Source organism: Onychomys torridus, chromosome 10 (genome assembly GCF_903995425.1).
Source record: "Onychomys torridus chromosome 10, mOncTor1.1, whole genome shotgun sequence".
In the NCBI taxonomy this organism is placed as follows: Eukaryota; Metazoa; Chordata; class Mammalia; order Rodentia; family Cricetidae; genus Onychomys; species Onychomys torridus.
The window spans coordinates 8,036,568-8,060,993 of NC_050452.1; the positions used below are offsets into that span (position 1 = coordinate 8,036,568).

At 40.2% G+C, this 24,426-nt stretch overlaps 1 protein-coding gene across 2 annotated transcripts in view; it reads right to left on the reverse strand.

Annotated features, from left to right (window-relative positions):
* Positions 1-24,426, reverse strand: part of Xpo1 (exportin 1) — a 42,893-nt gene that overhangs the window by 12,684 nt on the left and 5,783 nt on the right. For both annotated transcript variants that reach the window (XM_036200875.1, XM_036200876.1), the window contains exons 2-12: positions 24,023-24,154; positions 14,791-14,892; positions 11,368-11,440; positions 7,891-7,952; positions 7,218-7,262; positions 5,799-5,980; positions 5,534-5,582; positions 5,335-5,454; positions 2,618-2,746; positions 1,803-1,961; positions 205-402 (exon numbers count right to left, since the gene is read on the reverse strand). In XM_036200875.1, the coding sequence (XP_036056768.1) occupies positions 205-402; positions 1,803-1,961; positions 2,618-2,746; positions 5,335-5,454; positions 5,534-5,582; positions 5,799-5,980; positions 7,218-7,262; positions 7,891-7,952; positions 11,368-11,440; positions 14,791-14,892; positions 24,023-24,148 (1,245 nt within the window). In that variant the 5' untranslated portion in view covers positions 24,149-24,154. The remainder of the gene's footprint in view (positions 1-204; positions 403-1,802; positions 1,962-2,617; positions 2,747-5,334; positions 5,455-5,533; positions 5,583-5,798; positions 5,981-7,217; positions 7,263-7,890; positions 7,953-11,367; positions 11,441-14,790; positions 14,893-24,022; positions 24,155-24,426) is intronic.

Consider the following 24,426-nt stretch of genomic DNA (forward strand, 5'->3'; position numbering starts at 1 on the left):
CAATCACTGGCTTACAGATTTCATGTGTCTAACTGGATAGACTGGGATAGCCAAAGAACATACACTCTCAATAAGTTAAGATAATACAAGGCTGCTACTTTAATGCTTCTAAAAACTGCAGCTGGAAATCCTTTTTATGTTCTACTCCCAACACATATTAGCCATCAACATTACAGTAAGAAACACCGACCCCTTCATCATTACCTTTGATAACACAGTCAAGTACAGCTGTCTCCTAGGAGGGATATCAAAATGCTGACTTCCAGATAACAATGGAGAAGCAGATGTAGAAAATGGACTCTCTCTGTAGAGCTCAGCTGCCAAATGATTCCAGTACTCAAGACAGATTTTAAAAATTTCAGTTTCTTCCACTTCAGATACCAACAACATATAATGAAGGGCCTACACATTAAGACCAACAGAATTAAAATATTACCACCAAATCTTCAAGTTGCTTCCCAGCACTTAAATCAGGATTAAAAATATTGTTTGAAATATGTCTGGATTTTAATTCATAAAGCTCTGGAAGCAGGTGTTTCTTCAGACACGTCTTCTAATATGTTCAATATCCATAACTGAGTTATATAATGAAGTCTTTAAACTGGCCATTAGAAATGGCGAGCGTGCCCTACAGTTCTAGTCCCAGCCACTGGGAGGCAGGAGGATCAAGACTCACAAGGCATCCTGGGTAATCACAGTTTAAGGTGAGCCAGAAACCCCACATCATAAATGGACCCTTTGGTAGCATGTAACGGTAGCACACAGCACAAGCACTCTTGGTGGCAAAGACAAGAAGATCCTCACAAGTCTGAGGAGTTTAGTGCAAATCAGAATTACAGGGCTTGGTATCAAACAAAACATGGGTACACAATTTGCTGTGGAGATGATAAAAATGTTTGGAAACCAGACTACTGTTGGTTAAAGCATTCAGATACGCATTCAAACAATAAAACTATTTCCTTGGATGGTGTAGATACAACTTTGGTGTTGGAACTTCTGGGAATCCTCACTCCTTAGCTTCCCAGGTGCTGAGATTACTAGCATGAGCATGTTTCAAAACTAGACCCCCCACAGGCTGTCTCAACAGAATACTTACACTGTGTGGATTCATATGCACAGCACTGTCATTTCTGGCTTTTCTATCTGTTCTGGGATCTTAACAGTTTTCCAATTTAAAAGTTAAAAAATTGTCAGGTACAAGCTTTTAATCCTAGCTCTTGGTAGGCAGATGTCTGTATTCAAGGACAGCCTGGTAACTAGCACTGCAGGATGACTCCTAAAAATCAAAGCAGGAATCTGTCTTGCAGACAAGGAATGTTCATGCCTGTAGTCTCAGCACCTAGAAAGCTAAGGAGTGTAGACTCAACCCAAGTTCAACACCAGACTGTCCTACAGAGTTCCACATCAACCTAGGAAACAGTAAGAGACTGTCTCAAGAACCAAAAGCAGCTGGGCATGCCCAGGAAGAGGAAGAGGCAGCATGCGAGTTCAAGGACAGTCAGGGCTAAAGAAAGGGATCCTGCCTCAAAATAAGCTAACAACAAAACAAATACCACAAAAAAGCACAAGTGGAGACCACTCAAGAGCTCTGTTCCCTTTTCTCAAAATCCACATTCAAGAGCTTGTCTTGGTTGGGGATTTAGTTCAGTGGTAGAGAGCTTGCCTAGCAAGTGCAAGGCCCTGGGTTTGATCCTCAGCTCAAAAAAAAAAAAAAAAAGGCTCAAGAGCTTGTCTTTCCTTTTTTCAAAATCCACACATTCGTTGTTCCCTTTCCAGAGACAAATGCTAGGGAGCAAACTTACCTCCATGAGTGCTTCCCTGAGATTCAGTCTCTTTTCTAAAAGTTGACCATGTTCCTTTAGAAAGGTGCAGAGAAAAAGACTGAGATTTTGAATAAAGTTCTGCTCATCATCTTTTCCATTTGAATACGCAAGTCGAATATTAGTATTTAAAGGAAGCATCTGGAAGTTGAAAAACATTATCAATCTACATGTTACAACACCAACAAAACAGTCTGCACTCTAAATGACAACCCCATTTGCTAACACCAACATACAAAGAACAGCTGTCTCCATCTTGTTTCTGGCCAATCTAGACTGATTTACTTTGTAGGAAGATACATAAGTAAGGTTATATTCTTTGAACTTTTCGATCAGATTCTTCTCAAGACAAAGTGGGGAAACAGGTGCATCCAAATGGCAAACAGTAATACAACATCATCTATTCAACTTCCTAGATAATTAAATTGGGGCTTGAAACCATTCTTTCACACCTGTAACAACAAATCTTAGTCTAGAGAAGAGGTTGTCCGGTTTGGACAAGCAATGTTAAAGACTGAGGAGGAGGAGGAGGAGGAGGAGGAGGAGGAGGTAGTTGGTCCTATCGTGTGTGATCAAGTTGTCACAAAACCCAACGTTCAAATTTCTCCAACTATATTATCATAGAACCCCTAAAACCTTAACATTTCAAGAAAACAAATAAACAACTTCTACCTAAGGTTGTAATATAATGTACATTTAACTGTGATATACTTTAACTTAAATATAACCTTTTTATTGTTTACTTGGTATTTCTAGTGCATTAAAATCATTGAATTTTCAAGATAGTGGTATATTACCTGCTTTAGCTGCATCATTGTGAGTGTAAACAGAGTTTCAAATTGTTCCTCATATTGGCTTACACTCACACCAGCAATCTCAGTGAGGCACTTTAGAGACACATTTCGAAACATTGGAACATTCAGGAACTATTTTATTAAAAGAGAAAACAAAGTTAAACTCAACAAATATTTTACTTTAAAAATGACAAAGGAGGGTGAGGGCTATAGAGTTAGCTGTGGTTAAAAGCTTTGTGGTGCTCTTGCAGAGGACCCAGATTCTACTTCTAACAACACCCACTGACAGCTCACTAGTAGCTTGTCCAAGGGGATTCAACACCTTCTTTTGATGTCTATGCCTTCTGGCAGCCAAGAGAACCAGACACTCATGTGATACACAACAAATTTACAATCATAAACTCAAGGATACAGTCTAAAAATAGTTGGTAACAGATTTTTATTTTTGCCAACATTTTGAAGAAACACCATATACTCAAATACTGAAATGTTTGAGGAGCACATATGCTTGCTTTCTTTTGAGACTGGGATCTCACGAGGCCCAGATGGAGCCTATAAAGCTGAGGAAGACCTTAAACTTCTGACCTCTCTGCCACAGGGATGTACACTACAGGGAAGCTGGGGATTAAACCTAATGCTTTGTGAGCTACATCTCCAGGACATGTGAAAAAACAACAACAAAAAAAAACCTTGTAACTTTCCCAAGATCACTACTATTTATGTTTGACTGGCTTAAGACCTCATCTTAATAAACAAACAAAACGAAACAAAAAAACAAAAGCACCAAAACAAACCCTACTCTGAAAATAGACAATGGCCAAAAAAGGGTCAAGGTCAACTTATACATCAGCTATACTGAATTTGAGATGAACTTAAATCCTTGCCACTATTCACAACCTCCAAAATAAGATCTTTAGGAGATAATTAACAGAACTAAGATTAACATATTACAGAGAAATTTAGTTATATATTCTGTATACCCTTGGTGGCTGATTTGGGAAATATGCATAGCTGATCTACAAAGTTCATTTGTTACAACAATCTATCTTTACTAAGGTTCAATAAACACCCCTGTAAACATTCATCAAGATAACAATGCAATGCTGTGGAATAATCCTAAACACCGTGAATATATGTCGCTATAACTGGATTAATAAACAAGCGAACTGTCCAATAGCTGAACAGGATAAAGTTAGGCCAAACTGAGAACGCTGGGGAGGAGAAGGGTGGAGTCAAGAGATGCCAGCCAGCAGCCGAGGAAGCAAGATTCACAGAAAATGAGGTAACAAGCTCTGAGCAACGTGGCAAGGCATAGATAAGAAATATGGGCTAGTTTATATGGGAAGTGGCTGCCAGTTATTTGGGAATAGACAGGTGGGACAGAAAAATTCCACCTATAGATTAATAGTCAATGAGTAACAATAAGAAGTGCATGCTATTCTAATTTTTTAGGTAAAATAGATTTTCATGGCCTCAGTATTCAAGCATTTGCTGTTATACCTGATGATCTGAGTTTGACCCTGGGGACAGCCAATTACATACCAAAATACATATAAAGCAAAATTTTCACTTCATAGGACTATCACCTGAATTACTTCACTGTGACTCAGGTGAAAGAAAATATACTAATTATGCCCAAATCCAGCACTCGTTTGCTCCTGACAGCACCAGTGATCAGCTTCCCCACCCCCATAGGCTATAATCTCTAGCCTTCACTTTACGTTTTATTTTTGCTCTTTTTAAAAACGATTTATTTATTATGTCCAGTGTTCTGCCTGCAATGTGTGCCTGTACACCAGAAAAGGGACCAGATTTCATTATGGATGGCTGGGAACTACCATTCGCTTGCTGGAAATTGAACTCGGGACCTCTGGAAGAAAAAGGAATGCTCTGAATCCCCGAGCCATCTCTCCAGCCCGCTTCGCCTTTTTTTTTGAGACAGGGTTTCTCTGTGTAGCTTTGCGCCTTTCCTATTGCCTTTTTTTTTTGAGACCAGGAAAGTCCTGGCAGTAGCACCTGGCTAAGTGTTCTCAGATTCTGTGCTGGGATTTGCAGCCTGATGTGGGCATGTGCCTTTGATCTCAGCACTCTGGAGGCAGGAGGACCTCTACTAGAAGCCAAGTGTCTACAAATCAAGTCCCAGGACAGCCAAGGCTGTCTCAGAACACCCTTGCACCCACAAAATAGAAGGAAAAAGGAGGCCTTAAACTATAACCATGTTTGATTTTTAAACAACTGACCTAGCTAGCTGTAGGTTTCTTAGGACAGACCTTCCTAGGTAAGTAATTCAGGCCATCCTCAAACTTGAAATCCTTGTTCCCGGGGCCTTTGAGATAAAGAAGCCCCCAACATTCAATCCTCTCAACCCTTACGGTGGAGGGAACCAACTCTCAACCAAGTTGTCCTCTGACCTTCACACATATCTATGCCCACACACATTCACACAAAATTAACAAATATATATACATCATACATACATATATTTTAAAAAGACCTCCTACTTCTGACTCTGTAGTATTGGAATACATATACCACTATGCCTAAGTTTAAAGAAAAAAAAAAAAAAAAAGATTTAACGACTCATATCAAATGATTACTATTCACATAAAAATCTTGAGAGCGGTTCCTTTGTTTTAAAAACAAAGATAGCCATTAGAGTGTCAGTGAAGAAAAACTATTTGTGCCTACTCAGTGACAAAACTCAAGTGTGCTGGCTTTACCTTGTAAATTAACGTGCTGATTAACTTGGTCTCAAAGATGTATCCCAGTGGAATCCAGTTCAGAAATCTCAGCAGTGTTTCTAAGGTTGCATGTACAAGAGGAGCATTTTGGGAGTTTTCCTGCAAATGCAAGCATCACATCATAAATATACTTTACTCTGAAACTTATTTCAAAAAGAAGAAAACCAAAACCACTTACCATCACAAACTGACAGAGCTGAAATATTTGTGAGAACTCATTGCACATGCTAAGGAGGGGAAAAAAGAAAAAAAAAAAAAGATTAGGAAAGCGGGAAAATGCAAATCCTGATTCCAGGCAGACCGGACAGTGACAGGGAGGACACTTGACAGCTCCTTGTGCCTACACCCCTCAAGTAATTTAAGACACTGATCACATGGAAGTTAAAAACATTTACACTTAGCGCTCCACATAGCATGAGGTCATTTAAAACATGATTACTTGCCTGTCTTTTAAATGCTTTGCTTTCACTTGGGTTATCTGTCCACTGGAGAAATCAAACACTTCTTCACTCAAGAGTTTAAGAATCACCATGTTATTCTGACACAGACTTTCACTGGTCCTACTGGCTCCCACAATGTCACTGATGAAAGTTGGCCAATGCTTTGGCCACTCTTGCTTAAGTATCTAAAATTAAAGATGAGATGTCCATTTCACTTCGTTTGATAAAGACACAGCCACTTCACAGTCAGAGTAAACATTAGTCACTTTGCCCCTTTATTAGGGAGGAACTGGGTCATCCTCTACACCACACAGAAATGCAACACACAGTGCTTTCAATATTCAGACCCCACTCAGTTACCCCAATGGTTACCCTGATGGTTACCTACAGCTCTAGTGTGTATGAATATTAATATTTGCCAGGTAGATATGTATAACCTATCCCAAAACATCTGAGATCTAATTATATGACAAAGAGTGAGTTAAGAAGACAGATTTAGGGCTAGTGAGAATGCTCATCACCCCCCTGGGATCAATCCCTGCTACTCCAGAACCAACAAAAGACATTTTCTGTTGGATATAATCTAGTCCTTACATTATTTTAAATTTGGGATTCTTAAAAAAGCTGATGCCACCAGGTTTTTTAATTATAGCAGAGTGTGGACATTTTACAAGCTTCCAGTAGCTCTATGGCACAAATAGGGAAAGAATCTTCTACTAAATTCTTAAATATATTAGAATATTGACGTCTGGATAGTATCAAAGCCAAGAATATTCCAAACAGTCTACAAAAGGGTGACCTCCTGGGGTCAGTAAAGAAAACAGGTCAATATAAACATTTTAAACTTAAGACTATGTAAGTGGTTAGGAAAGACTGTATGTATGGAGACTAACTAGGAGGCCAAATTCGGTGTCGGTGTAAGGATAAAAAAACTGGGACTGCACCAGCCACATATAAGGAAAATGCATGGTATCAGGCAAATAAAGTCCAGCAGTCACACTGAAAATTTCAAACTCCAGTATGCACTGAAGCCATATAACGTCAAGTCTTAAAGTAATAGTTGATTCTTACCACCACAGGTTCATTACATCAAATGTTAACTACAGACCTGATCTCAGGTCAGCTGTGGTAGTGCATGCCTTTAATCCCAGCACTTGGGAGGCAGAGGCAGAGGCAGGTGGATCTCTGAGTTCAGGCCAGCCTGGTTCCAGGACACAGAGAAACCTTATGGGGGGAGGGGGGAAAAGACACCCTTCACTTGTATACACATACCCACTGGAAGACACACATCTACACATAAAAATACAAAATTTTTATAAAGGTATCTATGGGATAGAGGAATTTTGAACAATAGACCCAAATGTTAAATGTAATAGTCATTTAATTTTTTCGGAGGAAGATGGTCAATAACATAAATCTTACCTGAACAAGAATCATATTTAACTTCCCAATATACACCTTTTCTTTCTAAGGGAGGAGAAAGAGAGTCAGATTAAACAAGTGCCTAAAGAATACAGCATAAACATAAGCATAAGAAATGATTACAGGTCTATTACAAATATGCATGCTTTCATGACTTTTAAAAGTAGATAAACATTTAAATGTTTGCTTTCTGGAACACATTCACTGGGGACCATCGAGGTGGCTCAGCATGAGAAGCCACCTGCTTTGCCAGGCAGTGGTGGCACACACCTTTAATCCCAGCAGAGTTTGGTCTACAAAATGAGATCCAGGAAAGGTGCAAAGCTACACAGAGAAACCCTGTCTCTAAAAACCAAAAACCAAAGAAAGCCAACTGCCACCAAGCCTGACAACTCCCAAAAGTTGCCCTCTAACCTCAAACAAGCACCCGGGTATAACACACTGCACATACAAATAGATAAATGTAATAAAAAACCAAGTCTCTGAGGCTTCTGAGACGGTGGTTTACACTGGAAACCTGAGTTCAATCTCCAGACCCACATGGTGGTAGGCAGAGGAGGAGAGCACTGACTCTCCCCAGTTGTCCTCTGACCACCACACCCATGCTGTGGTACTTAGGCATTGTCCTGGGTGCACATAAAAAAACTAATAATTTTCAAAAGAATTGTCTTACCTCTACACAAGTTGGGTCAGAGGATGTCTTGATAATGAGGCCAACAACGTATTTTTTTATTCCTATTAAAAAATTATACATAGTATGTTAAAAACTAAAACTTCTTTATAAGATAGACTTTCTTTATAAAAAGTCAAGTTGGGCCAGGCAGTGGTGGCGCACACCTTTAATCCCAGCACTCGGGAGGCAGAGGCAGGCCGATCTCTGTGAGTTCGGAGGCCAGCCTGGGCTACTGAGTGAGTTCCGGGACAGGCTCAAAAGCTACAGAGAGAAACCCTGTCTCAAAAAACCAAAAAAGATAGGTATGGTGGTTTATGCTTGTAATCCCAGCATTCTGAGTGCTGAGGCAAAGAAACTGTGTTTTATATCCTGGACTAGAATGTGACTTTTTGTTTGTTTGTTTTGAGACAGGTTTCCTGTGAAGGTCTGGCTGTCCTGTAAATCATATTTGCCTGGCTCTGCTCCCAATTGCTAAGATTAAAGGTGTGTGCCACCACCACCTGGCCACAATATGACAATTAAGAAACAAAACCACACTTTTGCCCCATTCTAACAAATATTCAGGACCTGGGAGAGGGCTGAGTAATGAGTTTCAAATCCCAAACCCTTCACCAGTGCTGGCAATCGCACAGACTGTCAATCAGGACTTCGGATGTAGTTCAGTAGTAGCATAATTTCCTAACACACAAAACTCCCTGGGTGTGATGGCAAACACTTCAAAAAGTTAGTGGATATGCTTTTCATACTTTTGAACCTTTAAAGCTTTGAAAAATCAGGACCAAGTCAAGCAGTGCTGGATCTCTGAGTTTGAGGCCAGCCTGGTCTATAATAGAGTTCCAGAAGAACAGCCAAGGATACACAGAAATACCCTGTCTTGAAGGAGGAAAAAAAGGCCCAGGCTAACTATAAAGTATCCATCGTCCTCCTAAATCCCTTTTATTCTTATAAGGTAAGTTTATAGGCATGAAATACTACTGGGCCTATCTAACAGCACATTAATTTCATAGGAAAAGTATACCAAGTGATATGCACTCTTGTTTAAATATAAGACACACCTTCTCTGGCTTAACTCTGGCTATGAGATCAGCACTGGGGCGACTAAAGCAGGACAATCTGCCGAAGTTCTAGCCAGCCTGGCTAAAATACTGAGGAGGCCAACTTTGGCAATAGAGCAAGACACTATTCAAACACTGAACTATACGTATTTGAACTTTTGATCCTGCCCACAAAGTTCTGCAACTACACAGGAGTGAATGCATGCCTAAATCACACATTTTTGATCTTTACACACTTTATTCTGTTATGCATGTGTGTCTATAATTGTATATTACCTGTGTGTGAGCACCTAATGAGACCAGAGTTACATACAAGTAAAACGGGTGCTGGGACCCACTTTAGGACCTGTGCAAGTACAGTAAGCTCTTGTAATTGCTAGGCTATCTCTAATCCAGGATCTTTTTCTTTGCAATTGATATATTTCTTGTGAAGAAAGTATGTATCATTTAAAACTATAGACTTATTTTCTTCAAAAGATTACTTACTGTTTTTAGCATTTATTGGTTTTTTTGGGGGCGGGAGGGGTATCTTAAAGTAATCATTGACCTCTGCCTAAAGAGTGAATAAGTGTCTCTTGTAGCCTACACTCCTCTAAAATTCAGCAAACAAAACCCTAAACTAAAATGTCAAAGGTTACAACACACACACACACACACACACACACAACCCAAAGCATTTAGGAACCCATAAGGCACTTAATATAAAGAATTGAGATAACCCCATTAACCTGAAAAATACTCATTCAGCCATTACTAGCAAATCACTAATTTAATAACCATTAACACATAAAACCACAAAACATATTATTTTCTGACCCAAGGCTAAATGAACATCATAGCAGTGCGAAATATTTACAACACAATTCAAGTTTTTGTTTCATATTTTGCCATTACCTCTTTTTCATTATTAAGATGGCTTTTTAGAGGGCTGGAGAGACGGAGCAACAGTTAGGAGTGGTTGCCCTTCTTGCAGAGGACCCAAGTTTGGTTTCCAGCACTACAATCAGGCAACTCATAGCCAGGGGATCCAATGCTCTTTTCTGGCCTGTGCTTGCCTGAGTGTATGTAGTACATGTGTGCGAAGTACCCTCAGAGGCCAGAAGAGGGCATTGGATCACCTGGAACTGAAGCTAAAGGCCTGAGTCACCTACTGAGTATACTAGAAACAAAACAGGTCCTGGAAACAAGTCCTGGGCAGGAGCAAACTTGTTGAACCAGTTCTCCAGTCCTGTATTATCTTTTCAATAATTAATACAGGGTCTTACTTTGTAGCTCTGGTTAGCCTGGAATCCACTCTGTAGACCAGGCTGGTGTCTAAATGAGATCCACCTGCTCTGCCTCCCCACTGCTAGGATTGAAGGTATAACCACCATACTCGGTGTGTTCATATTATATTCACTGTTAAGTTTCTGGTAATTTTACCATTAATTTCATTTCGTAAATTCCTTACATGGTAAGAATATTACTCCTGCCACTACAATAAAATTTGTGTATATGCCAAACAGGAAAATGAATTACTATTTAAAAATACTAAGAAATATTTAAAACTTAAAACTTCAGCCAAGTATGATTCACACCTGCCAACCTGGCTACAGTGAGTTCTTGGTCATTCTCAATTAAGGCTAAGACTGCAGTTCATTTGGTAGATAGCCTGTCTACTATGTTTAAAGTCCTAGGTTTTCTCAGCACCCACAAAACGTAGCTCAAGCCTATATTCCCAGCCCTGAGCTAGAGACAAGAGACCCACAAGTTCAGTGCCACCCTTACCTACAAACAACCTGAACTACATAGGACACCATCTAACAAAATTGTATTCAAAAAGGAACATGGCTGGAAAGATGCCTCAAGGGTTAAGAACACTCAGGTTCCACCACCAACTCAGGGAGCTTCATAACCACTAGTAACTCCAGCACCAAAACACCTGTCACTTTCTTCTGGCCCCCCCCAGACGAAAGGGCACAGAACAATTGGGACAGATGATCAGATCCGTGCGCGCACACACCCTAAAGAAAAACAAGCATTTACTGCTCTTCCAGAGCACACACACAGTCCACAGCTGATCTGGTAGTAGTTCATCACTACCCATAACTACAGTTCCATAGGATTCAACATCCTCTTCTGATTGCCCCAGGCATCAGGCACACGTGTGGTACATATGCATGGAAAACATCCATATGCAGAAAATAAAGCATTCACATTCAGAGGCTGGAGCTAAAGGGATGCACCACCCCACCCAACTCTGCATACTCTTACTTTCCGGAACAAGGTTTGCTCAAAGTGATGGTTGCCTCTTTCCTCTAAAAGACTGCCCACTCTTCCTTCCCTACACAAATAACCCTGCCATGCAACATTAATAATCTCAACCATAAGAAGAATATCAGGACCCAAAATTGAATTATTTACCCTTAAGATATTTTCCTACCTTCACACTGGTTCCTTGGAAGAATCTTCCACCTTGTTTTTATCACATTTTCCAAAATCTGTAGTCCATAATACTGAAAATTGGAGAATAGAATTATGTGAGTATCTTGTCATAGGACTAGGACCTTTCAGGATTCACAAATGGACAGACACACATTTATAGCTAACATTTCAAAAACATTATGCTACCAAGTTTAATTACATATATTAAACAAGGATCTATTCACCCATAAGCTGAAATTTCATGCATTTTCCTCATTTTACTGTTTACTACTCTATGTAAAGTCCTGCTGTTTACACATGCTCACACCAGGAGGAAGAACCAAATAAAAAGCCCTTTAGCAGCCAAATAGGCTTATCTGTAGAAGGAAAAATAACAGCCAGATAGGAATTCACAGCATAAGACTGCTCATAGGCTCGCATACATTATTAACACAACCAGCTCCGAAATTTAGTAGCTTGGATGCTGTCAAGCTTCCTATCCTCCTCTAGGAGCTACAAGCTTGCAGCCAAACAGCAAGTGTTGCCACAGATACTTTCTACACAAGTGTAAGCGTCTCTGGTGTGTTACTTAAGGAGCAGCAAGACAAACCCACAGGTTCATTTTCAATTCTAGACCCACCCTTATGCAGTTTCTATTTCTACTAATTTAAAGATAAACTTTTGTGCACAGTCAAAATAAAATACAAATGCATGTTGCAATCTGTGTCTACCTTTCAGGTATCCCTTTATAAACATGGAAGCTGGAACTACATATGTGAAAAAGTTAAATAACAGACACCACTTTGAATCCATTTTATCCCTTCTGCTGTGTATGCATTCTAAACAGTTAACTTGTAAGAATTTATCATGCTCTAGGATTTACTACCTGAATTATTATTGGTCATTATTATTATGACCAATTAGTGTAGATAGGCAGGAGGAAGAAAAGGAACCAAAATGTTTTTTTGTTTCACCTCAAGAATTAAGAATTCTAATAACTGGCTGTAATACCTGAAAGGCAGACTCATTCACATAGCTTCAGATTGCAAGTTTTGGCTGAGAATAAGAGTTCATCTTTAAAACTGTTAGTCATTTACACAGTAAAATAGGAGCACTAGTATTTCAACCAAAGGGATCATGTAAATGCTCATTTTAGCCAAAGCACAATATAGACTGTCCCAAACTACATTGTGCTCAAATATTTTTTGCTGTTTTCTTTCATTTTAATATTTTATACCTTACAAAAATAATTTCTTTGCAATCTCTACTCAAAATCTACATTTGCAGAACATTCCTTAAAGTCCTCTAAAATAAAACAAGGCCATAACAAATTCTGTTATTAAGGAATTAAATGTCACTACAGTATTTCCCATCAACAGTAGTGAGCCTTCCTACTGGTCAGCAGCTCTACAGAACTAGTGCTCAGAGGCACACAAAAGACAACAGTTCCTCTACATTAGCATAAAACCACTACAAATCGTACTACCTAAAGATCCCACAAAGAAAGGGAAAATAATCAAAACAGAAGACCACACTGTGGTTACAGAATATGCCCTCTTGCTAATAACCAATTAAAAGGACCCAAGAAGTATCAAGAAACTAAACACCATAAATACGTGAGACTAAAAAAATCTTTTAAGATATCTGACCTAATTTTTGTTTCTCAATTAAAAACACCCCTTCCGTTACTATCACATTCATTAATTTACTCATCCTTTACTGACTAATACTCATCATGTAGTACTGACTCACTAACTCCAGCCCTTTCTACAAGTATGAAGTAGGATCAGCTTGCTGAACACACATTCCTACTTTAAAACTTTAAACAAAGCAGCCAAGGAAGGGAGCCCAATTCAAGCATCCCACACACGTGGTCAGAGGTGCATGCACGGTGTGTCCATCCCTGCAATCTAAGTCCTAACCTCTCCTCATCAAAAACAACTCTGGATGTGAAACGTGCAAAGAGAAAATTCTTGTTCCTCCCCGAAAACCATTTCCTTCATAAATGTCTCTAGAACAAGCGACAAACAAACAACACCTACTTCTGCTTCAAACCTCAGCTCGCGTTGCCACCGCTGAGCTATGAAGATGAGGGACAGGTAACAGCAAAGACTACATGAAAAAACAAACGCATGAAATGATCCCTATGGCAGAAATTCCTGAGCCCTTAGAAATACTTATTTTATGCACCGAGTCCCCCTTCCCCTCCCACCACCCCTGAAACAAAAACAATCGATGAACAGAATTCAGTTAAAGGGAATCAAAAGGGTAGACCTTGTGGAGGCCTGCCGTCAAAGCCTAGCTGTGTAGTTGCACAGGAAGACACCCCTTTTCTTCCTATTACAAGCAATCAACATAATGGAACATTATGATTAATATCAGGTAGTGTTAACATCTTTAAAGAAAAAAAAATGATTGCATAAAAGCCAAATGTCATAGTGCATAAATTTAGCACCAAATCATTTGTAATTTATGTAAATTGAAGAATTCTTTACCTGTTGCTTTCTTTCTGTTCCTCTAATCATCTCATTTTTCACAAGACAAATTTGAGTTTTTAAAAATACTGTTGATAAATCAACTTAAACATTAGTAATGTCTGTCAGTATAAAAAGCAAAATTTACCAGGCAAGCAAACAGGCAAACACTGTTATGTTACTTAAGGTTAGCACTTTGAGGAAGTTCTGGGCTGTATTTTTTGCCTTAAAATTTACCAAGATGTCAAAACTAATTAATATTTTTAAACTGTTAACTAACACATTCTGATTTCATAAACAGATGTGCACATGGCTATTTTCTGTTTTAACACAATGCATATCAAGTAGAAACCTTTTGTGTATTAAACAGAAGGCCATGGTTAAGTTTATTACTTTAAGGCGTTTAAAGAGAAGCGTGAATCATCAAGCATTAAACAGTCAAAACACATTTTGATCAACCCTTCTGTTCAAACTCAAGAAAAAAAAAAGCCCCAGTTATAACATTTTCAACTGCAAATAAGAACTGAGTGCTGTCTCAATGAAAACACTGGTACCATGGAATAGGGTGTTAAGCTGTCCACACTACTGGGTGTTGATGGTGCCTAGCCTGTATTATATTGATTACTTGCCCAAAATAATTTAAGTCTCATCTCTGAGTAACTTAAAACTTATGCTAAGACCTATATACATGTTAAGAAAAAAACTCCCGCCCCCAAAAGGGAAAAAAAAAAAAAAGAGAGAAAACACACAAAACCCACCTTGCATACTAGTCCTAATTACAAAAACTTCATTCATAAATCTTAGGACTATTTGCAAGAATTAATTCTAAGCTCTAGAATAATTGTGAAATAAGTTAGCAATATAAAATGATTTGGTAACAAATGCTAATACTAAAAATGAGATACCTTCCTCAAAGTTTATGACTGGAAGAAAAGAATAATGGATTTTTAAAACCACCACTTGCTTACTTTCGTGTTCATGTTCTGCGAAAACTCCAATATTGTGTCGACGCGTGTCCAAGCATCAGGATGTTCCTTTAAATGTGTCAATACTTCTTGAGCCATTCTTTGCTAAAAAGTATACAAAAAGAATTAAGCTAAGGTGTTCTTTAGAATTCATTAAAATGTAAAGTATGGAGAAAGGCACAGTGATACTTCTACCTTCTGGAATCATCTGAGAGATGAACTTCCAGCTCATCAGGCTTGGGGGTACAAGCTGTAATCCTAAGCACAAGAGGGTAGGGTAGGTTAAGATTCCCTAGTTCTCTAGCTACTCGGAAGCTCAAACCACTCTTGATTAGTAAGACCATACCCTGGAGAGTGCTCATGAACTGAAGGGATTGCCCCCAAGCCTGATGGTATATATATTCCATCCCCCAAAACCCATATGGTACAGAGACTCAGCTCCCAAAGGCTGTCCTCTGACCTTCAAACTCACATAAACACTGAGAGACATAATATACTTCCTTATTTTAAATGATGGTGCAATGTCTGTGAGCCTACCTTTACAAATACTGAGATACATGGCTTCTGAGTTCAGAGACAGCCGAGGCTACAGAGACCTTTTAAGAAAAGGGAGCCGGGTGGTGCTGGCATGCCTTTAATCCCAGCACTTGTGAGGCAGAGGGAGGCGGATCTGAGTTTGAGGCTAGCCTGGGCTCCAAAGCTACAGAGAAACTGTCTCGAAAACCAAAAAGGAGGGAGAGGAGGGATTTTAGAAGGGAGAGAAAAGGAAGGATTTTATTTCTTTGAAAATACATCAGGCTGGAGAGATGGCTCAGAGGTTAAGAGCACTAGCTGTTCTTCCAGAGGTCCTGAGCTCAATTCCCAGCAACCACATGTGGCTCACAACCATCTGTAATGAGATCTGGTGCCCTCTTGATCTGTATGTACTCAGGCAGAACACTGTATACATAATAAATAAATCTCAAAACAACAACAACAAACAAACAAAACGCAAGTGCATCAGCCTTTCCCATAAATCTGGTTTATTAAACTTGCATTCAATCAAGGAGTTTGGTAAAAATTCAGTGGCCGGCAAAACACAAGCTTAGAACCCCAGGTTCCATGTCTAGCATCAAGAAAGAAGGTAGGCAGGAGGGAAAAGAGGATCTCTTGAGTTATGAATACAGGTTGGTCTACATGGTGAGTTCCAGGCCAGCCAGGGCTACACAGTTTCAAACAGAACATATATTTAGCCAAGTGTTTTGGCACATGCCTTTAATAATACCAGCATCAAGAACTGGACCTAAGAGTTCAAGGCCAGCAAGTTCCAGGACAACCAAGGCTACCCAGTCTTAAAATTGAAATAAAAGAATACTGCAGGATGTGGTGCCACAAGCTTTTGTTGTTGTTTGTTTGTTTTTTGGAGATAGGGTTTCTCTGTGTAGTTTTGGTGCCTGTCCTGGATCTCGCTCTGTTGTAGACCAGGCTGGCCTCGAACTCAAGAGATCCACCTGGTTCTGCATCCGAGTGCTGGGATTAAAGGCTTGCACCAACACCGCCCAGCTTGGTGCCACAAGGTTTTACTCCCAGACTCAGGAAGCAGAGGCAAGATCTGAGTTTGAAGCCTGCCTGCTCATCTACAGAGAACACGTAATTTCTTCTGCAATTTTGTCTTTTGCATTTAATGTGGTTTTTAAGATCTACCCATGTTAACATTACTATGTCTAGTTTCTTTGGTTTAACTATGACATTTTCATAATACATTTCACCAAAGTTCTTAGTCTACTGACATTCTTAACAGCTTAATCTTTTCACACTTTTTTGACTTTGTTGTTTTGTAGCTAAACTGGATCCTTCCTCCATTTCTACAAATTTATAAGCATGAGCCAGGCATAGTGGTACACACCTGTGAGCCTAGCATTCAAAAGGCAAATAAATGAAGTAAAAATAAATCTAAAACAAAGGCTAAAGCAGAAAGACTGCCAGCCTGGACCACACAAGGACACAGAGACTTTGCTTCAAGGAAGGGGGCAGGGCACAGCTTATTTTGAAGTAAGCAAATATAATCATTTTCATTATGATCTTACTAATCAATATTACTTTTGGAACCAGGCAAAATGCACAGAATTGTAATCTCAGAAACTGATAATAAGATCAGGAATCCAAGCCAGCTTCAGCTATAGGGAATCATTCTGCCTGTGCACCATGTGCCTGTGAAGACCAAAAAAGGCTTTGGATTCCTGAAACCAGTTGGGAGCCATCATGTGGGTGCTGGGAATTGAACCTGGGTCCTCTGGAAGAACAACCAGTGCTCTTAACCACTGAGCCATCTCTGGCTCACATCCTGTCTTTAAAAACAAACAAAACATCTAGGTGATAGTGGTACAGACCTTTTAATTTATTTCAGAACTTGGGCAGAGGCAGGTAGATCTCAAGTTCGAGGCCAGCCTGGTCTACAGAGAAACTGCCTTGAAAAACAAAACAAACAATAACCAAAACCACCTTTTAGGAACTGGAGAGATGGCTTAGGTTACAGGTGCAGTTACCAGCATCCATATTAGGCAGCTTACAACTGCCTGCCACTCCAGCTACAGGGGAAGCTAACATCTGCTAGTCAGAGGGCACCCGCCCACACATACCAACCTCTTAGAAATACACTCAACACACATTGTGGTTCTAAAACTCACCCAAAAGCCACTGTGGAATTAGAAAGAACTTGGTTACCTATATCCTACTAGGAAGATCTTGGGTTAGAAGCTGGGCAGGCCAACACAGTTAAGATTCTTTTGTTTGTTGGAAAAATATTTGTACATGAGTGTTTTGCCTGCATTTATCTATGTGTGCCATAAGCCATTTTGTGCCTGATGCCAGAGGGAGCATCAGATCCCTCATTACTGCTACAGATGATTGTGAGCTGCCAGACAGGTGCTGGGAAACGAACCTGGGTGGTCCAGAAGAACAAGTACTCCTAAGGGCTAAGCCAGGCATCTCTTCAGCCCTTGTTTTGTTTTTTAGGTCAGGGTCCAGCTACACAGCCTAGGTTGGCATTGTCCTGTGATCCTCTTGCCTCATTCTCCAGAATACTGGAATTCAGGGTGCCCAGCCACTTATATATATCTCCCTTTTCATTTTGTCAAGGGACTTACAGCTCTAAGAAGGTATCCATCTGCCTAAGATAAACGATGAGAACCAACAACAGTAATATGATTCATCTAGGACTAAAGCTTATTTAGTTGTTCTTGAGACATGGTCTCACTGCATGGCCATGCTGGCCAGGAAGCTATAGCAACCCTCTTACTGACAGATGATCTCCATCTCACCAGAGTTGAGCAGTGCCTTATCTTAATGTTCTCTGAGACTAACTGGAACATGAACCTGAAAACAGCACACTTCACGCATCTTCACCTAGTAAAAGGTACTTGGTCCTACACTGTCAGCTCTTTAGCCCAGACAGAATTGCTCTGAACTCAGGGTTTACCTGCCTCAGTCTCCTTCTTGAGTCACAAGACCCAGCTCCAGATGGGTCAGATCATTTGATGTACTGTGCACTGTGAACACTTTGCAACCTCCATAGGTAACACGTTCTTTGTTATTGGTTATAACCTCATGAGTCCCATTAACCGCACTACTGTACCATAAATATCTTTTTTTCCCTAGTTCCCATTCTTCTTATATTTCTATTACCTTAAAATCTCAAAAGGGCCGGGCAGTGGTGATGCACGCCTTTAATCCCAGCACTCGGGAGGCAGAGGCAGGCAGATCTCTGTGAGTTCAAGGCCAGCCTGGTCTACAGAGTGAGTTCCAGGACAGGCTCCAAAACTAGAGAGAAACCGTGTCTCCAAAAACAAAACAAAACAAAACAAAACAAAAAATCTCAAAAGGTTTTAAGCAATAGAAGAGTTCAATCAAAATAATTAACAGGACACAATATTGAAAAACACATCCACTCTTCACTTAATATCCCCCGCAATGGCTAAAAATAAATATCTAATATTATAGTTTTGTTAAAAGACTATTTTTTTTAAAGTGTGTGTGTGTGGGGGGGGTTGCATTTAGTGCAGTGCCAGTGAAAAAAACGGGCATGGGAGTCCCTCAGGGCTTGGAGTTCAGGTGTTTGTGATCTGCTGAAGTGGATGCTTAGAGCCACTCGGTTCTCTGGAAGAGCAGCACACGCTGTTGCCTGCTGGGCCATCTCTTCATCCTCCAGCCATTACAGCTTAAGTACCTTACTATACTCCCCATATAGGCAAAAGCTCTATCCATAAATTATTTCATGCTTCAAAAAAATCTTAGGTTGTGACCATTTACTTTGAAATGTATTTAGTATTGCTGGGATAGTGGCATTCACTTTTAATGCCAGCATTCACAAGCAGCCATGTTGATTTGAGTTTATGGTCTACACAGCAAGTTGCAGGCCAGTAAGAGCTACATAGTGAGACTCTCCTAGAGAAAAACAGACAAGTATAATGTTCTAGTCCTGTCCCTACTGACCTACTTCTGCCAGCAAGGACCCACACCCCAAAGCACATCTATTTTCCTCAACATCATAACCACCTTTTAGAAGAACGGCAAAGAAAGCAAATGATGAAATCAAACACACTTTTCCCTGAGAATACATACCAACACATATCCAAATGTACTTTTCCTTTTCCATTTCTGTAACACTGGGGTTTGATCCCAAAGTCCCATGCCACTGAATTAATATTTCTACTTTGAGACAGCATCTTGCTTAGTTACACAGGCATCCTCACACCTGTGATCATTCTGCTTCAGCATTCAGAGCTGAGATTATAGTCTATACACTATATCAAGTGGCTTAAATAATGCACCCTTATTAGCCAGAGTGTCTGTCTGCAACAGGTCCTTTACACACACTACCACTGATCTTCCAAAATCTTGTAATGTAGGCAACATTTTGTGTATGGGGCTTTAAGAATAACTAGGGATGGGGCTGGAGAGATGGCTTAGTGACTGCTCTTCCAAAGGTCCTGAGTTCAATTCCCAGCAACCACATGGTGGCTCACAACCATCTGTAATGAGATCTGATGCCCTCTTCTGGCCTGCAGGCAAAATACTGTATATATCATAAATTTTTTAAAAAAATAACCAGGGAATCCATAAGGAAATTAATGTGCGTCACAAAGCTGGGCATGATGAATGGCACGCACTTGCATGCAATCCTACTACTGTAGGTGAAGGCAGAAGGATCATGAACAAGAGCTACTCAGAGTAACTTCCAAGTTTGCCCTCTAAAAACAGACAACAATGAAAGGCTGGAGACAGTGCTCAGTCGGTAGAATGCTTATCCGCATTCATGAAGCCCCGAGTTCAGACCTAGCCCCCCTGTAAACCTGGTATGGTGGCACATGACTGGAACCCTAGCACTAAGGAGGTAGAAGCACACAAACCAGAAGTTCAAGGTCACCCTGAGCTACATTTGGAGTCTATTCTATGGTCATCCTAAGGTATGAGATCCCATCTCAAGAAACAGCAACAAACAGTTAAGTTGTGTAACAGATTACATTTCTACACCTGATTTGTTGCTGGAAATAAAGTCCTTTACTTAGGAAAAGCTAACCTATTGCTCTCATAAACAAAAATGCCCATGCCGGGTGTGGGTGGTGGAACATGTCTTTAATCCTAATTAATACTCAGGAGGATCTAAGTTCAAGGCCAGCTTGGTCTACAAAGTGAGTTTCAGGACAGCCAGGATGTTACACAGAGAAACCCTGTCTCAAAAAACAAAACAAAAAAGAAAAACAAAACAAAACAAAACCAAGAAATTGTGAACATTTCATGTTAAATTATCATTTAATTCAGGCTGGCCTTGAATTCTGATATCCCTCCTTCTATCTTTTCTTTTTATTCAAAACAGGGCTTCTCTGTTGCCCTGGCCATCCTGGAACTTACTCTGTAGATCAGGTTAGCTTTGAACTTAAACTCTGCCTGCCTCTGCCTCCCATTCTGGGATTAAAGGCATGGCTGCCACCACCACACAGCTGCTTCTACCTTTCCTCTGTCTTTTTAAATCTCAGTACCTAGAAGAATGAGGCCAGACTGGGCTATACAGAGGTCCAGGCCAGTTTAGCACCCACAGCACAATCCTGTCTCCAAACAGAAGAGTGGGAACACTGGAAAGACAGCTCCATGGTTACAGGGGCTTGCTGCTATTGCAGAGGACCTGGGTTCTACTCCTAGCACCCACGTGTTAGCTCACAGCCCACCTGTAACCTCAGTTTTGGGGACACACATGGCGCACATACGTGTACATAGGCAAAAACATTCATACATGTAAAGTAAGTTTCCAATCTCATGCTTTGTGCCCTCAGAGGTCAGAAGGAGGCATCAGATCCCCTAGAACTAGAGTTCAAGGTTGTTACGAGCCACCGCGTGAGTACTGGGCACCAAACTTAGGTCCTCTGTAAGAGCAACAAGGACTCCTAACTGCTGAGCCAACTCCAGCCCTCCCTTAAGTTTTTTATTTTTTTTAAAGATTTATTTATTATTATGTACACAGAAGAGGGTGCTCATTACAGATGGTTGTGAGCCACCATGTGGGTGCTGGGAATTGAACTCAGGATCTCTAGGGGAATAGTTGGTGCTCTTAACCTCTGAGCCATCTCTCCAGCCCCGCCTTAAGCTCTTTATAGAGTGAAACTAGTATCAAAGAATTTCATAAATCAGTGAAAATATCTGTGCATAAAGTTTATCTCTCATTTATTTTTAATAATTTATAAACAATACTACCATACCCACCTTTCAGGTTTATAAACTATATGATAGCACCCAAGGACAAACAAAAATATCTTAATAAGCCAGACTTGCTGAATACTTTGGGAGGCAGAGGCAAGCACATCTGAGTTCCAGGACAGTCTGGTCTATACAGTGAGTCCCAGGACAGCTAGGGCTACACAGTGAGACCCTGTCTCAGCCTCCCCACTCCATAAAAAACACACAAAACAAAATTAACTTTCAGTAGACAATTAATTGCCCAAGGAATCTAATGTTTCAGCAACAATATTTGCACTGTTAGATGTTGTCATGTTCTAAGACTTTGGGATCAAGAGTACTTGAGAATGGCTCTGAACCTGGCACACAGAAGATGAAGACACTAGTCTTTAATTCCCGATCCTATTTCCTAGTGCTGGGGTTAAAAAAAAAAAAAAACAAAGGATGGCCCACCATTTATTATTTTATTATTAAAAGGATTTCTGCCCAATTTTGGAGCATTTAAATGAGGAGACAACTGCCATCCTACAGTGGGTTCTCTCCTTCCACCAGGCAGGCCTCAGGGACTGGCTCAGGTTGCTTATCTATCACCAGGCCACTTGCAGAGAAGTTTACTCAAAACTATTCTGCTCCACAAATGTTGCAGCTTCTCTGGTTTTAACCATCTATACACACTGTCTCCTGCATATCTCTTCTTTTGACATTTCTCTTTATAGCTAAGGCTGGCTTGAAACTTGCTGTGTATCCCAGACTCACCTTAGACCCATGATCCTCCTACCTCTGCCTCCCAAGTGCTAGGGCCACAGACAAACACCTATTTATTATATTATAATAGTGTTAAGTCTTCATCAAAATATAAGGTATAATTATCTTCACTAACAGGACTTCTTATACAATAGCACCAAATTAATGAACAAAAATTCATAGCCTTTTATTATTTTCTGAGTTCCTGCCTGACCTAGAACTCACTGTGTAGACTGGGCCCATCTCAAACTCACAAGTGTTCCTGCCTCTGGCTCTCAGTGTGCAAGAACTAAGTGAGTGCACCACACCTGGCTCATATTGGATTTTTAGATAGACATCTGCAAGACTTCTGCAATGTCAATGTTTAAAAATTGGGAGTAGAGGTCATTCAGATGGCTTAGGGCCAAACCTGTAAATTTGAGTCTCACCACCAGAACCCACAGTAGAAGGACAGAACCAAGTAGTCCCCTGACTGCCACACAAACATTAACAAATGTTAAAACCTTATTAAAAATAGGACAGAAAGCCAGGCAGCAGTAGCACATGCCTTTAATCCCAGCACTCAGGAGGCAGAGGCAGGCAGATCTCTAAGTTGGAGGACAGCCTGGTCTACAGAGTGAGTTCCAGGATAGCCAGGACTGCACAGAGAAACCCTGTCTCAAAAACAAAAACAAAACAAAAAGAACATTAGGGGATAGGAGGGATGACTCAGCTGTTAAGAATGCTGGCTGCTTTTCCAGAGGTTCTGGGTTTCATTCTCAGCACTACATGGCTCAATGTCTGTTAACTCCAGGAGAATTTGACACTACCTCCAGGCCTCCGTGAGTACCAGGCACAAAATGATACACAGATAGACACACAGGTCAAACACTTAACTCCAAATATATTAAGCATATATAAAGGTACAAATAAGTATTTTTTTGTATTAGGGTTACAGTACATATTACTACACCAAGTACAAATACGCTTTAATAACTACCAAAGAACTTATAATTGGTTCTATTTCATTTTATTCATTTTTTTTGTTTTGTTTTGTTTTTCAAGACAGGGTCTCTCTGTGTACCAGGCTGTCCTGGAACTAGAGGAGTGCACCTCCACTCTATTTTATTTATGATTAAATGTTTGGAATTAAGAACTGACAAGTGGCTGGAAAGATGTTTCAGCAGCTCCAGAATTCAGTTTCTAGCATCTATAATTGGGCGGCTCACAACTGCCTTTAACTCCAATTCCATGGCCTCTAAGGGCACCCTCCCACACCCACCAAAATACACACATCCACACACAAAAAAGCTGGGATTGGTGGCAAGTGCCTTTAACTCTCACACCCAGATGTGAGCAGATCTCCATGAGTTGGGGGACAGCCTGGTCTATTGGTGAGACTGTCTCAAAGGGGAATGTAAGATATAGGAAAAAAGAAAAGCCAGACAAATATATTCCTAAGTTTTCCTCTTGATCACGTCTATCACTGATACTTTCCCCAGACTAGTTCTCACCAGTAAATAATTCCAAATTCATATAAACTACAGGATATGTTTTATAAAAAGGAGAAAAAAATTCAACTACTTCATTATTTTTTTTTGGGAGGAGGGGTGTTTTGAGACAGGGTTTCTCTGTGTAGCTTTGTGCCTGTCCTGGAACTCACTCTGTAGACCAGGGTGGCCTCGAACTCAGAGATCCTCCTGCCTCTGCCTCCCGAGTGCTGGGATTAAAGACATGCGCCACCTCCCCGCCCCCTGTTACTTTTTAATAACTTCATAAAGTTTTAGTCATCTCCTTTATTTACCTGGGCTCCTTCTCCATGGTATAAGCAATTCACCACATTGTCTAAGAGATTGATATCCAGTTTTTGGCTGAAATCAAGCAGCTGACGAGCTGCATGGTCTGCTAACATTGTCATAATTGCTGGCATAGATTACTGAAAGAAAAAAAAGGGCAAAGTTAGTTAAGTTTGAACAGCAGCTAACACGCTTTCTATCCGAGTAGTTTTACTTCAACACTATTCATACAAATACTTGGAATATGGGAATTTTTACCTAATATGAACCAAGTAAAAGTAACAGAAATTGTTAAGTTATTCTATAACTACATTAGTTAACAGTTTCATGCCTTCCCCAGTATATTACTTATCCCACTTACATTCATAAAATACACCAATCTAATTTTCAAGTGATTCCATAGCCTTAAAAG